Here is a 16,535-nt window from a genome sequence, read left to right as displayed (position 1 = left end):
ATTTTATGTCCAAAGTTAGGCAGTTTATACCAAAAAAAAAATATAGTACTTTCATGTGTATATTTCTTAATCACATATGGGTTCCTATATAATACAGATGAGCAGCCTTAACTTTCTAATGGCCCTCAGGTACATATGTTTGCATTACCATAGTCCTCGGCTCCTGACACTGTCAGTGCTTGCCAGTGCATACCTGGTTTTTAATTTACTCACTCATTTATTTACTTCTAATATAATTAATACCTAGGAAGCCAACTTGACACTATAGCATTGGAAGTAACTGAAACTGCCCAAGCTTTCCCATCAAAGAAATGTTTCCCTTTATAGCATTTAAATCACAAGAATCCAAGGAACATTTCTATAATTCTTGAGTGAGATGTGGAATTGTTTTTGTATATGCGTAGTTAGAAAATGTCTGAAAAGTTAAGAAATCACCCCATCTCTTCTTTGTGACCCTTGGAAGCCTGACTCCAATGGTGTAAGTCAATGAAAGACATGTTTCAAAATGAAACCCAAGTAGGGGATCCAAAATCTTTGAAGGAGTAAAGGACACAGGAGAGAGGCAGTCTTGAAAGAAAGGTTACTTTTGTCAGCAAGAAGAGCCAGTGCCTAGGGCAGTATTTGATATTGTGTATGGGTATGCTAATGGAGTGCCATATATTAAGTGAGGTTGTGACTTCAGGTAGGGACACTGGTTTAGGACTAGGAATATCAGTGTGTTCTTATAGAGATGGGAAGGATTTCCAATAAATGCAGCTACTGAAGATTGGCTATAAGGCCAATACTCATTAGAGAAGCTCCAGTTGGCCTTGGGAGTTAAGACAGCAGAAGAAAGTCGATTAATGGATAAGGAAGAGCCCCCCAGAGGCTAGGCATAGCAGAACACACAAAACTTGAGAGCCTGGAGATGACTAGATCGTTAGTTGGCTGTTTCTCCCAACCACAGGGGAAAATAGCTCAAAACTGATTGTGATGCTCAGGCAACACGGCAAAGAAAAAAACCAAGGAGACTCGCCTGTGGACAGAAATCTCTGACAGCAGCTGGTCTCGTACGACTAAAACTTATCACAATTGTTAAATGAATAGGAGTTCAGGAAAGCTTACCGCTCCATCGGAGTCTTGAAATTCTCCTGGAAAAGAGACAAACATCGTGTGCCTTCTTGGAAAAGAGCACCAGCGGGTGATCTTTACAAACACTCTGTTGCACAATCAACAAGAACTGTAAAGCCGCTAGGCAGTAAGCTTAATCTGAGGACACCTGCGGATATGGGATGGGCTTTGTTTTTGTGGGGTACACCTGTAGAAACAAGAAAAGGGGAAGCGTGTCTGAGGAGCTGGAGGGTATGGAGGGTGGCTCGAGCTAGAGAGTAGCGGGGAGGTATGGTGAGCTGGATGCATCGGGTGGATCCCAGAACTTGAAGGCTTTATAAGCCATTTTAAGGATTTTGGTTGGCCTGTATCTTAGCCACTATTAAGCCACTGAAGGATTTTTATTTGAGTTTATTAGAAATTTTAAAAGTAATACATGCACAAAGTAAAAAATTAAATAGCACAGAAGGACTAAATGCAAAACACAGTTTCCCACCCCACACTTTTAACCCTAGTCCCATATCCTAGAGGCAATGCATTGAACAATGTCTATTTTTTAGATATTCTGTTAACTAACTTCCTAACATTAAATAATATGCTTGAACAATAATTTCTTGACTTATTAACTTTAGACAATCTTTAATAATTCCCCATTACAAAAGATAAGGATTTAACTTACACTGGTCTTACCCTTCATTTGCCTATCCCTTCCCCAATTTTTGATTGATGCCATTTTTAATACTTCCATTGGTTTAATTTATAGTTTTGAACAGTGACTCTTCCCTTAGCTTTTTTCCATTAACTGTAGGCTTTTTCATCCCCCCGTTGAATAGATGAGTAATTCTGTTCTTCCTACCACCTCTCTTCCTCCAACTCATTCTCAGCCTCTTTGTTTTCTTTATTCTTTTCAGGATTAATTACTTTCAAGTTCACTTCCGAATAAAAAAAATTAAGCTTCCATGTTTTGTCTATAGGCTGATCAGGATACTGAATTCCAATAGTATCTACATTATTTTGGCTCTGTAAATACTGTTTACTGAGAGCTAAGTAGAAGCTAGAATATCTTCTTCCAAACATATCCAATGTCATGATTCCTGTGTCACTTGAAATGAAATGCACCTACTGCCAATGTCGGGTCTCTTCTTAAATTCCATGAGTATTTTTGTCATTGTTTCATAACTGGACCTGAATTTGAGATATTTTTGTCTTTGTTGTTATTGTTGACTAAAGAATGTGTCACCTGCATATTCTTAAACATTCCATCTTTTCAAGGATACTATCTATGGCACAGAATGCACATTCTCCCCAGAGAGCCTGAGACCCTGTACTCCCATCTAAAATGGTTCTCTTAGCTGTTAGTCTAGCGTGAACCATCCTGCTGGATACTCGTCACTCTGGAGCGAGCCATCCTGGGTGAGGTCCACTGCTTTCTGGATGCTATTTCCTTCCTGCTTTTCGTCCTCACTTTGCTGGAGAACTTCCTCAGGGTGCTTCCTCAGTGAGGGTGCAAAGCAGATGGACTTTCTGAAAACTTGCATGTCAGATAATTACTTTATTTGACTTGACCCTTGACAGTGACTTGCTATGGAATGCTGGGTACGAAGATTTCCCATGTGTGAAGACACTCTGTTGACTTCTGGCATTGTGTAGCTGATGAAAATCTACTCCTGGTCTATTTCTCATCCCTTTTTAGTCAAGCTAAGTATGATGACCTAATTTTATTTTCTCTCCTGGCATTTTCAATAGCTTCCCTTTATCCTTAATATACCAAAATTTCACACAGTTACACCTAGATGTAGGTTGGATGGGGTCCCCTCAATTTAGCGACTTAGTTCTTTCTGTTCAATTCTTTTTCTTTCTTTGCCTACATGTTCTATGTTCTCTCTTCCAAAAACTCCTTTAGATCTTGATTGTCCATGTCTCTTTCCTTTCGTTATATTTTCTATTTCATTTTGCTCCATATCTAGGGAGATTCCTTCAACTTAATTTTCCAGCCTGTCTCTAAGAATTTTTTGGCAGTGTTATTTCACTTTAAGGGCTCTTCTCATTTTCAGAGTTTTCCTTTTCTTTGTAGCATCCTGTTTTTACCTTACAAAGACATCTCAGACCTAATTTTTATTTTTTCCCATGGTAACTCTGTGTCCCCCAGAGTTTGCTGTTTTTCACATCTCCTGATTCTAACTGGCTGTCTTTCTTCCATGCTTCTCTCCTGGTCCCTCCCCCCAACCCCTACTCCCAAGGCTCAATGTCTGAGAAGTTCTAGCTGACAATTCGCATTGAAGAATCCATAAAACGGGTGATTTTTACAGTGTGGCTGTGAGTTCCCTCTGTCATTGTGTAGCGGGTCTGCTACTCCCCTAAGCCTCGCTACAAGTGAAAGCACTTGGATACTTCGGTCGGGATCTCAACTGCCAGTAGAGAATTAGCTGGTAGGTTAAGGGGTCACTTATTTCCACAAAAAAGAGAAATTTTCTTTTGGAGCACCAACTTCTACCTCTCCTCGGGCAGTTTATTTGATTCCTTTATACAAACACAACAAGAACAATAGACTTTTATCACTGAAACTAAGAGGAGATTGCCTGTGTTCTGCGCACAAAGGTTGCGGTAGACGGATGGGGTTCAGGTTCACAACTGATGGATTTTTCAGACGCCCACATTTCTCTGGGGTTAGGCTGTTCTGATCTGCTTATGTCCTGTCCGAAAGCAGCTGTACTCTTTCGTCGTTTCTCCCACACATTTGCTGAGATCTTCTTCACTTAGAACCAAATCCTTCCGTTCTTCTTTGCTGAGATGTGTCGATTCTCTTTGACGTTTCTTGTCTTCGGTTTCAGTGGGGCCTGAGGAGGGAGGGAAGGAAACTTAGAGGTTCAGTTCATTATCTTAAATTCGAAGTCCCACTGTAAGTTTTTAGACAAGGGCGTGACATGGATAACTTTATGTTTTTAAAAGGTCCCCGGCGCTGTACTGCTGAAAATGCATGAAACAGGATAAGAGTGGATATAAGTATTATTCTAAATAGCTACGGATCTAATTTCCTTTCTGAGAACATGCAGCATCTGGGACTTTTGGGAGTGAGACTCTTTACCAAAATAGCCCATCATTCAAAATCTAGTGAGCTGGTAGACTGTTTCCATGGTGTCCTAGCGAGAAGGACGGAAACCCGAGGGTCCCACAACCCAGGTGATTGGGACGATGCTCAAGGGAGCACCCCAGCCTGGTGGACTTCAGGAGCCTACCTAAAAGCCTTCTTTGGAACCAGTATTTGGAATAAACAAAGGGACTTTCTGTTCTGATGAAATTAGACGAGGGGGAAGTACAAGCAGCCAAAGTGCTGGCACTTAGAGACATGAAGGTTCTTCTATTTGCTGATTGGTTTCTGCATTTACTCATGTATTTGCTTGTTCAAAGCACTGTGGTTACTAAAACGCATTCTATAATCCGAATGCCTGGGTTCCAACGCCAGATCTATCCCTTATTAGCAAGAAGGGCCTAGGCAAATTACTCCGTCTCCATAAAACTCAGTTCACTCATTCGTAAAATGGGAGTGGTACGTTTCCATTCATAAGATTATTGTGAAGATGAAAAGGAACCACCTGTACTTGGCACGTACTCAACAACCCACCAATGGACAGCAACTATTTTAAAATGTTGAAGGAACATTCAACCTCTGTATTTAAAATACCTATTTAAGGGCTATTCATGAAACAAGGAAAAATAATTCTAGGATTGAGGATTGATAAGAGAAAGACATTGTTTGGGTCAAATCTTATTGTCTATGCATCTACTCGATTTCCAATAATGCAAATAAAGCAGTGTATTGAAACAACTAAATCCAAAGACGTAAGCTAAAGGAAAACTGGCTAGATGTACACAGCATGAATCCTGGAGCCCCAACTCTAGCTGAAACCTCACAGAAATAAATGGGGGTTCCAATAAGATTGGAAGAAAAGTTAAGAAAAATCTCTGAATGTACTGTAATTGAATGAAATTCGGGTCATCTATATTCAGTTATCTGGTTCCAAAGTAAAGATTTCTTTTCTTTCTTTCTTTCTTTTTTTTTTTTCCCTTTTCTTTTTTCGGGGCCACACTCATGGCATATGGAAGTTCCCAGGCTAGGGGTCAAATCAGAGCTGCAGCTGCTGGTCTAGACCACAGCCACAGCAACACAGGATCAGAGCTGCATCTGCGGCCTACACCACAGCTCATGGCAACACCACATCCTTAACCTACTGAGCAAGGCCAGGAACTGAACCTGAGTCCTCATGGATACTAGTCAGGTTCATTACTGCTGAGCCACAGTGGGAACTCCCCAAGTAAAGACTTCTACTTGTGCATGGACTTTATCTGGAAACAGTAACAGGACTCTGTCACTACGGAAATATAAACACCATCACTCAGCCAGATGCCTCTTGTTTGCTAAGGACAAACACCCTCATGGACTCGATGTGGCTTTTCAAGCGGTTTCTCCTCTTGACTTAAAGAAGGGATTTTATCTGAAAAATGGAAATGAAGAAGGAGACCAAACTCCAAGTAGCTTTCAAAACCCCACTCTGAATTTAGAGACTCTCCTTAGATAACTGGGAAATGGACCAGGATCCTTTCAGGGTCAGTGTTTCATACGGTGCGGGATGGGGCCGGATTAACTCACTGCATCTGTAAATGCCATCCAAAAGTGTGGTCCAGTTCCAGAATGGGGTCGAGTTAGACAATGACAGTGGCAGCTGTCATTTTTTTCTCTACCTGCTTACAAACTGCCAGGTACTGTACTAGTCACTTTAGAGGTACTGCAATTTAATCTTCATAACTGTCCTATGAAATAGATCCCATTTTACGGATGAGGAAACTGAGTCACAGAGACGTTAAGGAGCTTGCCCAGAGGCATACATACACGACTGGTGAAAGAACCAGGATTTGGAGGCAAGGGGTCAATGGTGAGAGATGACCTTAACCTCTGGGCTGTGGGGGGAGAATGGGGAGGAGGAAGCTCACTGCTCTGTGGGCCAGAGTGAAATAAAACAGCCCTTTGGAGGGCATGCTCAGTATTCATGCTCGGTACCCTAACCCTAACCCTAACCCTCGCCCCCACCTCCGCCCAAGAACTACGAGCCTCACCTCATGCACAAAGAAATGGGAGTTCAAAGATAAAGTGACTTTCCCAAGAGCCAACCCTACCCATGGGCTCTTGGTACACACAAGACTGCTTTTCAAGGCTTTTCAAAAACCACCCAAGACACACATTATATGAATCCCCCGGAGCTGTCTGAATATCAGGATAGAGGCGTGTTTCGGTTGGGTTCTATGGTCAGGTGTTTCGGGAAACGATGGCGAAAAAAGCCCAGGGAGCCCTCGGGATGAGACCCCCCCCCCATGGGCTCGGGCCCACAGTGGTGAACCAAGGGCTGGCCTGGGAGCAGGGGCCCACGTGCTCGGCACAGGCCCAGCGGGGGCCGGGGGGGGAATCTTAAGGCTGAGAGCACAGGGACAAGACTCACGCAAACAGAAGGCTTTGCTCCTGAGAAATGCTGCTCCCACTTTGCTCTGGGTTCTTAACCCCCTCCCCAGAGACACGGCTAAGATCCGGGGGGGCAGTGAGTGGAGAGGGCGAGGCTAGACCCTAAGAGACAGAGGTCGAGGAGTGAATCCCCATCTCTGCTACCTCCCCAGACCTCTCTACCTGCCACCTCGCTGGGCACTCCTTACATCTGTGTGAGGAGGTACAATTTCATAATATTTTCCTTCCATTCAGGCAGGTAGGCCAGGCTGGTCGCCACCTCCTTCTGGATCGGCCAGGCCCAGGCCTCGAAGAACGGGGCCAGGTTCTTCTGCACTTGGTGGGAGAACATCTTCACCCACAGGTTCATCTTGTCGACGTTGTCGGTGGGCAGGTTGGTCTGGTTCCTGTACTCGGTGAAGAGACGGATGAACGGCTCCCACCCGAAGGCCTCCTGGAGCTGGAAAGAGAAGGAAAGGAACGGGATGAGACCTCTGGTCTACCAAAGAAGCCCCCGCACGCCCCCGGAAGGAAGGGGTGAGTTTAACCCCTTCAACACCAGCTTCGTCTCCATCCCCGACTCTCTCCTGTTCTCATCTGGCCTCACGGGCTGCTGTCCCAGTCCAGGGATCAGAAGAGCCTCTGAACCAGGACAGGGCTCAACGCGAAGTCGACAGTAACACCTGTGGTATGAACTGCAGAGATTATCAGCGGGATTTCCTACCAATATCATAATCCATTTGTCTCACTAGACCATGGAAGTAGTAATTACATTTGAGGAGGTCCCGTCAAGGCTCAAGTGGTTAATGAATCTGATGAGTCTCTATGGGGATGCAGGTTCGATCCCTGGCCTCGCTCAGTGGGTTAAGGATCTGGTGTTGCTGTGAGCTGTGGTGTAGGTCGGCAGCTGTAGCTCCAATTAAACCCCTAGCCTGGGAACCTCCATATGCCAAGACTGCAGCCCTAAAAAGACACACACACACACACACACACACACCCCAACAGTATTGTATTTGAAATTGGTTGAAGTGAAAAAAAATCCACTGTCTTTCATAGTTGCCAAGTGAAAGCCTCACAACTGGGGAACTCCCACCCTTATCCTGACATAATCTGTACTTACTGTAGGTCTATGGCAGTTTACAAGATGACCAAAACAGCCTTTGGGAAAAAAGTGCGTCCAGTAGAAGCAGTGCATAGTGTACGGAGGGGGACCTGAGAGTGAGGCACAACTGAGGCAAAGGCAGCCGTGCTGAGGGCATTGGAAATAGGCTGGGTTATAGAGCTTGGGAGCTCGGAGGGATTCAGGGGTCCCAACCTCACCCTGACACCTCAGATGAGGGTCTTCTGTCCCAATGACAAAGTTAAAGCAGAGGCTCCTAGCGGTTTCACTGTCACTCGTGCGACAGGGGGAATCAGGAGAATTCGAGCAGGTGGAAGGACCAGAATAGAGTAGGCCTGATCTGAGGCTGAGTTCCAGAATCCAAGGTGATCCAGGGTCGGGGGCTGGGGGCGGGGGGCAGAACGGGGCTGTTGAATTATAACTTCAAGGCAAAAGCTGCCTCCATGTCCAGGCAGTGAGGACTCCTGGACTTAGAAGGTGGAAACGAAGGCACAGCCACGTCATAAAGAGAAGATGGTTTTAACCACCTAGGGGTGGAAATACCTCCTATCCCACATACTGTGTGTGTGTGTGTGTGTGTGTGTGTTGTGTGTGTGAGTGGGGGCGTGTGGTTGGTGTTAGGCAGCTATTTAAACAGCACAGTTTGGCTTTGATCTCAGGTATGTGTGGTCTAAAGCCAGTGAGAGTAACTATCTTTATGGTACGACGTATGCCTCTACCATTTTTTAGCCTTTCTCTGTGCTTTCTATCAACCATCACACATCTCCTCAAAATCCTGGGGGAAAGGTAGGGCTGAGGCAATTAAGTCGGCTTTAGGGTCATGCACAGTGAGGTCTTCTTTTTTTTTAATTTTCATTCTAGTTGATTTACAATGTTCCCTGTCAATTTCTGCTGTACAGCAAAGTGACCCCGGCACACATACATACACATTCTTTTTCTCGTGTTCTCTTCCATCGTGGTCTGTGCCAAGAGACTGGATCGAGTTCCCTGTGCTGTACAGCAGGACCTCCTTGCTTATCGGTTCTAAATGTAAGCGTTTGCATCTACCAACCCCAGACTCCCCGTCCATCCCACTCCCTCCGCGCCCCCTTGTCAATCGCAACACAGTCGTGTCTGGAGAGGCGTCATCACCAGGACGTCCACCCTCCACGCCTGGGCTTTATCAGGGCCTCTGGAGGGAAGCACATCAGCGACTAGTAGGAGGTCCCCTGGGCACCACGATACCCTGCCCAGGGTCCCCACAGCGGGGGGGGGGGGGTCCCCCACGCCCGCACTGGTCCCGCACCTGTAAGTATGTTTCCAGCGCCGTCCACGCATTCCAGTTTTTCACATTGGGACCCTTGCCCAGGTAGATTCTGACTCTCTTCTCCCGAACTGGGGGCCACAGAGCAATATTGGCACGTCCACGAGGGATGCCCAGGACCGTCTCGTGCACGTAGACACACCACAGGTTGCAGGTGGCCTCGGTGGTGTGTGGCGGGAACTCCCACTCCTGCCGCTGCTGGTTGCGGCCGAGCTCGTGCACAGGGCCCCACAGGCCCTTGGTTCTGATGAGTTTCTCATTGATGAGCTCCTGCACCGACTCCAGGTGGCACATGATGGGGTAGCCTGCATGCATCCAGCCTTGGAAATGCAGGAGGGGGAGAGGGCGTTAGCATGCTCCCCTGCAGCCAACCAAATTCTTCTCTCCATTGTATCTCCCAAACACCCAGGCCCCCCATGACGTGCAGAACCTCAAAATGCTCCAAAGGGCCATCCAAACCCAGACCCTCCCAGGCTCCCCTCCTTCTCCTCCCATGCTGTATTGGTGCCTTCGTCCTCCCTCTGACTGGCTATGGGAGTCCGGGCAGGTTATAAATCACCGTTCAAGTCACTAACTCGATGCTTCAATTTTTAGGAGCGCGGAGTTCCCGTCGTGGCGCAGTGGTTAACGAACCCGACTAGGAACCATGAGGTTGCGGGTTCAGTCCCTGCCCTTGCTCAGTGGGTTAACGATCCGGCGTTGCCGTGAGCTGTAGTGTAGGTCGCAGACGCGGCTCGGATCCCGTGTTGCTGTGGCTCTGGCGTAGGCTGGTGGCTATAGCTCCGATTCGACCCCTAGCCTGGGAACCTCCATATGCCGCGAGAGTGGCCCAAGAAAATGGCAAAAAGACAAAAAAAAAAAAAAAATTAAAATTAAAAAAAAAAAAAAATTTTAGGAGCACGCCCTGTCCACATGAACCTGTCTTCACACTCTGTCCTCAGTTAAGAGCTTGTGGTTCTCATTATTTCGATATGGAGTTGCCCATGCTGACACTATTTCTTTCTTTCTTTTTTTTTTTTTTTTTTTTTTGTCTTTTTGTCTTTTACAGCTACATCAGTGGTGGCATATGGAGGTTCCCAGGCTAGGGGTTCAATCGGAGCTGGAGCCGCCCACCTACAGCTGAGCCACAGCAGCACTGGATCTGAGCCGCGTCTGTGACCTCCACCACAGCTCATGGCAACGCGGGATCCTGAACCCACTGAGCGAAGCCAGGGAGCAAACTTGCCTCCTCATGGGTGCTAGCTGGGTTCATTAACCACTGAGCCACGATGGGAACTCCTGCTTCCTAGGGATTATCTACATGAGCCGTGAAAACTATGGTTCAGAGAGATTTCTCTAGTTCTCTAATTTCTATATATTCCATTTTTTAGGTCTCTTGACCCACTGACAAACATCTCTTTATTGCCTTCTGGAAGTTGTTGAATTCCTTCCAACACCTGTGACCTGGGAAGAGGTCCTCGGCCATTTTTATTCGCTCCTTTAAACCACGGACATCCGTGAAAGCCCGGTATGTGTGTGCTGTGCCATTTCCACTGTTTGACAGCATTTCTTGACAGGCTGACTAAAACTGGTAACATCTATACATGTAGCAGATTACATACATATATACATATATAATTTTGGCTGCTGTGTACAGACCAGAGTTTGAACTGGAGTTGCAACAGTGAAAGCGCTGACTCCTAACCACTAGACCACCAGGGAACTCCCTAAAACTTGAATATTTTAACATAACCATGTATATATGGTGCTGGGGCCTGCTTTTTATGCATCACATAGTCTCATCACATGTCTTTATACCATGAAACTCTCACTTTAAACGTCTTCCTTAATGTCCACTGAAGGCACACACAAGACATGACTTAACTGTTCCATGACTGTTGGACACTTGGGTAGTTCCCAATTTTTTGTTGGGATAAAAGGCGGAGCTTATTTTTCCAAGCATTCTTCTCCCTTTCCATTAAAATAGCAAGGATTGCATTGCAGAGGTCTTGCTAGAAAAACATTTTTTTTTTCTGTCTTTTGTCTTTTTAGGGCCGCACCCACAGCATATGGAGGTTCCCAGGCTAGGGGTTTAATGGGAGCTGCAGCCGCCGGCCTACACCCCAGCCACAGCCACACCAGACCCGAGCCGCGCCTGTGACCTACACCACAGCTCACGGCAACACCAGATCCTTAACCCCCGAGCGAGGCAAGGGGGGGATCGAACCTGCAACCTCCTCGTTGGCATCGTTTCTATTGTGCCAAGACGGGGAACTCCAAAAAACATTTGTATCCTGCTGGCTGCCTACCATGTGGCCGTGGCGAGGAAGGAGGACCGTCAGGCGGCAGATGCACAAAGGCTCCCCCCCCACCTCACCCCCGGCCCCTCCCCGGGCACCCACCAACTGAGATCTGCACGTCGGCGACGATCCTCTGAGGCAGCCGCAGGGGAAAGGGCTCAGCTCCCAGCCGGGCCACGGCCTGCATCACTTCGTCCCAGAGGCGGAGCAGAGGCTCAGGGTTCTCCAGGGCACGAAGGCTGGCGGCTGGCACGGTCAGGATGATGTTGTCTGTAGCCAGCTCTCCCCAGGGACCTGGGTTCTCCTGGACCCGCCTCTTCCACTCCTCCTGGGATGTCTCTCCTAGAGGGACCACAGGGCTTGAAACTCACTTTCCCAAATCCCGTACGTTAACACGCGCAACTTGAACCCCTGCAGGAGAACATCCAGGCCTTGAGCAACCCCCCGGCCCCCCCATCCTTCTGTGAAATCCCCATGGATGTGATGTGGTTTGGTCTTTATCTCCTTGGCCCCAAAGCTGAGTCTAAGGAAGCGTATTCCCTCCCTCCAGTGCCAGCTCTCTTGCCCCTCGGGGTTCGCTCCAGGGCATCCACTCACCCAGCTTGTAGTAGGGAGCGTGCACAGCCCCCTTAACCGTGACGGGCACAGTGCCCAGCTTGCTGCTCTGAGGCACGATGATGTAGAGAAGCCCCCCCCAGAGGCAGGTGATGGACTTGGTGGGCTTGTCCAGGCAGCAGCGGTTAATCACGAGGGGGCCTCGGAACAGCTTGCTGGCCCGGGTCAGGTCGTCGGTGTGGCAGCCGATCTGAACCTGGAACAGAGAGATTCCTCCAGAGAGTCACCCCCGGACAGAAGGGGAGAGCATCCACGGTGGGGGGACAGGAAGGGTCATGGGGCCACGACCCACACAAACCCAGGTGTCCCACCACTTACAAGCCATGCGTGCCAAACCGATGAAATTGTTATGGTCCCTGAGGGTTGTATGCACCAGATCATGTGATGTCCTCTCAGGGGGGTGGGGGGCACACAGCTGCACAAAGGTCGTGCTGAGACCCTGATGTGAGGGGCACCCGGTGTGACCCAGAGGCTAATTACGAGGATGGCGACTCTCGCACAGAGTCCCCCGGTGTCTCCATAACACAGGATCCTAGGCTGCCTATTGCCTAGTGGGGATGCTGGCTCTGGGAAGGGGCAGAGGAGAGCCTGCCTTTTGCTGACCAGAGGGAAGGCCCGGTGGGAGGCAGGGGGACCGCCCGACGCAGTGGAGGACTGATGCGACGCCTCCTGTCCTCCGAGGCCCCCACACCTGGGCTGACAGAGTGGTCCCTGTCCTCAGCAGAGTCCTGTGATTGTTTTCCCGGGTTGATGCTAAACAAGCACCAGGATAGATCCAGGCAGGGAAGAGCGCCTCAGCATCACGGGGATGCACAAGGGGGACCGCGCAGCACGGCAGCTCCATCTCGGGAGTACGTGAAAGGGACAGAGCCAAAGCGGACTGGGCAACTGAGGAACAACGTGGGGTGGGTCCCAGCGAAGCAGCTGGCGTCAGGAGGACCTCGTGTTCCCAGGTGAGATGTACAGGGGACAGAAGGTGAACTTAGGATTTAAAGGACGCTGCTGGGTGCTGGAGCACCGTCCCTTTGGTAGCTTTCTTTTCCCCACCTGATGATGTAACTTAAAAGCACAAGACTTGAGGTAGAAGTGGCTTCGGTTTGCGTCTTGGGCTCTGAAATCTACTGGATCCACACATTTCAATCAATCAGTTAGCTGTTCTGCACTTTAGCTGCCTGACCCTTAAAATGGGGGTAAAAGTACACGCCCCGTATTACCAAAAGGGTTGGTAGGAGGAGCAAATAAGATGCTAACTATGATAGCAGGAGCATCTGGCTCTCGTGCTTGGCATCCGTGTTATGTGGTGATGCGGGCATGTCTTACCTTTAGGTCAGCAGAGGCAGCCGCTTCAGGCAGCGAGACCTCTATAATTTGCCTTCCAGGTATGTAGAGCCCGGTACTCATCCAGCAATACCTGGTGCCTGCCAAAAGCAAGAGCGAAATAGATGCTATCCTCCCTCCATGAGTCCATCCCCACCCAGCTTCCAGGGTCCCTTCATGAGCTCTGCACATCTTTCTGCCTCCACGTGGCCCTGGCTCTGCTCTTCCAAACGTTACCTAAGACCCCCAACCCCCGTCTCCTTGAGAGTGCAGGGCACGGGATGGAGACGGCCCCCCGAGGTGATCTGATCCTGAGCTGAGCCACTAAGGCCATCACTCCGCATCCTTCTAAGTTCCCGCCTGCCCGGCTCCCACGGCTCCCCTCTCACCTGGATTGTTGCAGTTGACCTCCACCGTGATGGGAGATTCCGAGGGACGCAGATAGGGGCTGCTGTACATATCTTCAATTTCCGGGACCAAGAGAGAGAGGTCACTTCCGGAGTGGGCCAGCCCAGTGGCCAGGGAGAGCATGGCACCCCTGCAGCAGTCATTGATGACGGGGTTCTCTCGGGTGGCTACCGGCAGCCGGTAGCGACTGAGCAGCTTTCGCAGGAGCCGGTGCACTGACATGTAGGCGGGGACGTCTTCCGCAGGGATCTGCAGGAAAGCTGCACCGTCCGGTCCCAGCTTTGCCAACCAGCCCTTCTCCACGTTCCCTCTCTTCCTGCCCATTATCACCTGGAACTCGGCCAGGGTGGAGCGGAAGTGATAGGTCCTTATCCCCGCCTTCGGGGTACGGAAGGGCCCAGGGTTGAGGCTTTGGCTGGTGATGCTGATGCCAAAGGGGTTGAGGAGGAGGTTTCCCGGGAACCGAGCCAGAGGGGACACTCCCGGGTTCTTGAAGGCCCACCACCAGGCCTGGGCGCCCACGAACAGGCCCCCGCCCTCTGCCACAAACTCCTGCAGCTCCTTGACCCCCACATCACTCACGGGCTCGAAGCAATAGACGCTCGCATCGCTGGTCAGATTGGGCTCAATGCTGGTGTCTATGCCCCCGACCGCGAGCAGCCCGCTCAGAGTCCTCAGTTCCGTCTGCACCACGATCTTGCCTCTGCGGCCCCCGTCCAGCCAGCGGACGGCATTGAGCAGGAAGGGGCCCAGTTTGCCGACAGTGAATAGGACCTTGTGGCCGGTCACCACCACCCGGCCCCGGCCGTAGCGCGCAGCCGCTATGACACAGCCGTGGTAGGAATCGAGCCCCAGGGGAAAGGCTAAAGCGCCGTGCACGAGCAGCTGGGATGGGAAGCAGTCCGAGTTGCTGATGTCCAGCTCGGAGATCCCGTGCAGGAGCTCATCTCTGTCCTCGGAGAGATCGTCCTCGCAACTGCAAACGACAGGGGTGTTTATCACAAAGCGCTCACAAGCGCGCCCTGCATGCAGCAAGCGTCAACTGCATTAACACCATGCGCAGCTCCTCCAAGACAGTGGGGAGAACAAAGTGGGCGTGGGGACCTGTTGCCTGTTGCTTCTGCTCTGCTCGGTCTCGGTGTACAAACCCTCCAAAAGAAACCTCAAAGGAAGTCCTGCTGGGTTTCCCCAAGATGACATCCTAAATGTTCTGGATTTAAGTGTCTGCTTCAGCCTTGTAAGCACTATATAAAGAATTGGGTGAGGGGAGGTCCCCTTGTGGCACAGTGGAAACAAATCCGACTCATAGCCACGGGGACGCGGGTTCGATCCCTGACCTCGCTCAGAGGGTTAAGGATCCAGTGTTGCCGTGAGCTGTGGTGTAGGTTGCAGATGCGGCTCAGATGCTGAGCTGCTGTGACTGTAGGTGTAGGCCGGGAGCCATAGCTCCGATTCGACCCCTGGCCTGGGAACCTCCACATGCCACAAAAGAAGTGAATGGGAAATCATGGTTTCATTTTTATAAGGAGGCTTGTTTCTAAATTTCATGCAGCTAATTTTCTGCAAATAAAGTCAGCAGAGAGCTGAGTTGGTGGCGCTAGTGAAGTATCACTATTATCTCGAAAGGTGGGGCAGGGGAGCTGACCAGACACCACTCTAGTGAGATCTTCCTGTTACTTGAACCCAAGAGGGTTGGTTGTCTAAACTCAGACAACACATTTGTTGCCACACATTTGTTGCCGGCCCAACAGGCATGATGCATATCCATGCTATAAGGCTCTTCTCATTACCAACACTTCTTGTCTATGAGTAAAAAAAAGTCCAGTAAGACTTCGGGACACCCATAATCCCCAAATGGGGGATGCAGCTCTGGACACTGGTGGGATGACAGGGGGTCAGAGGTAGAGTGATCTCTCTAAGCTCGTGGTTCCGGAGCTGGTTATATCACTACTGTTGGGTAAAGCTGTGGCAACTGTATGGTCAGAGGCAGCTGTAAGGAAACACTGAAAAATGGGGGTCAGGTAGATGGCAACATCTGCAATATCTGGGTTATATTCTCTGGGGTTGGCAGGACTCTTGACTGATGGGGTTGGCGGGACTCTTGACTGGTAAGTCCTCTTAGCAGGTACGAACCTTTCCTGGAGACAGGGATACACCCCACAAGAAGACTCTCCAGCTCCTTGTAGGCCCCTATTAAAATCATTCGACTAGCTGTTCTTGCTCTGATTCCAGGTTTACTACACAGCCCTGTGATTGTAACATTGCCTCCCATGATCATCTGCCTAAAGAAAAAAATCACTGGCCAGGCCAAGCAGAATGTTCTGCAGTTGTGACATTTATAGTTCTCAAGCAACAGCTTAGGGTATCTTTAATTTGCTGATTTTAAAGTAAAAAAAAAAAAAAAAAAAAAAAAAAAAAAAAGTCATGTTTAAATGTTAGTACTTTCTGCATGCAAAATTAAATACAAAATGTTTTAATTCTTATCATGATGAGTTCTGTTCATAAATTTCATGTGATTGTTTTATAAATGCAGTCAGTGCAGAGGTGAGCTACACTGGTATCAAGGTTTATACACTAGCCTGTGAGGACGTGATAAGCAATAACATATGTGCAAAGTTGAGACCCAGACATGGTGTCACTAAGCAGGACCCCATCAGCAGGTTGCTAGGTGAGGTCCTGCTGAGCCAGGGGCATCTTCAGAATCCTCTGTCACAGCTTTGGCGCAGGGGGAGATAAATAATTGTTTCATTAAAGAAAATCAGAACTGAATTACTTTTTTTCTCCCTCTCTGTTCTGAAATGAAACCAAAGTTATCAAAACAAGAATAAATCCATGACAGCACTGGATTTTTGAGATGGGCAAATTAGCAAACAGAGACGGGGAATGTACAGGAAATATGAATCAAGTGGAATC

At 48.9% G+C, this 16,535-nt stretch overlaps 1 protein-coding gene across 7 annotated transcripts in view; it reads right to left on the bottom strand.

Moving 5' to 3' along the window:
* The window catches only part of LOC100519808 (TRPM8 channel-associated factor 1), a 54,408-nt gene continuing 39,357 nt past the window's right edge, over positions 1,485 to 16,535 (bottom strand). For 4 of the 7 annotated variants that reach the window (XM_003134565.4, XM_021078924.1, XM_005657715.3 and 1 more), the window contains 7 exons: positions 13,604 to 14,598; positions 13,218 to 13,315; positions 11,880 to 12,093; positions 11,385 to 11,624; positions 8,986 to 9,323; positions 6,790 to 7,040; positions 1,485 to 3,926 (listed from right to left, as the gene is read on the bottom strand). In XM_003134565.4, the coding sequence (XP_003134613.1) occupies positions 3,917 to 3,926; positions 6,790 to 7,040; positions 8,986 to 9,323; positions 11,385 to 11,624; positions 11,880 to 12,093; positions 13,218 to 13,315; positions 13,604 to 14,598 (2,146 nt within the window). In that variant the 3' untranslated portion in view covers positions 1,485 to 3,916. Of the gene's footprint in view, positions 3,927 to 6,763; positions 7,041 to 8,985; positions 9,324 to 11,384; positions 11,625 to 11,879; positions 12,094 to 13,217; positions 13,316 to 13,603; positions 14,599 to 16,535 lie in introns of all 7 variants that reach the window. The other 3 variants (XM_021078926.1, XM_005657717.3, XM_021078923.1) reach the window with 1 other exon arrangement.

Source organism: Sus scrofa, chromosome 18 (genome assembly GCF_000003025.6).
Source record: "Sus scrofa isolate TJ Tabasco breed Duroc chromosome 18, Sscrofa11.1, whole genome shotgun sequence".
NCBI classification, from domain to species: domain Eukaryota; kingdom Metazoa; phylum Chordata; class Mammalia; order Artiodactyla; family Suidae; genus Sus; species Sus scrofa.
This window is presented reverse-complemented; position numbering and strand designations above follow the sequence as displayed.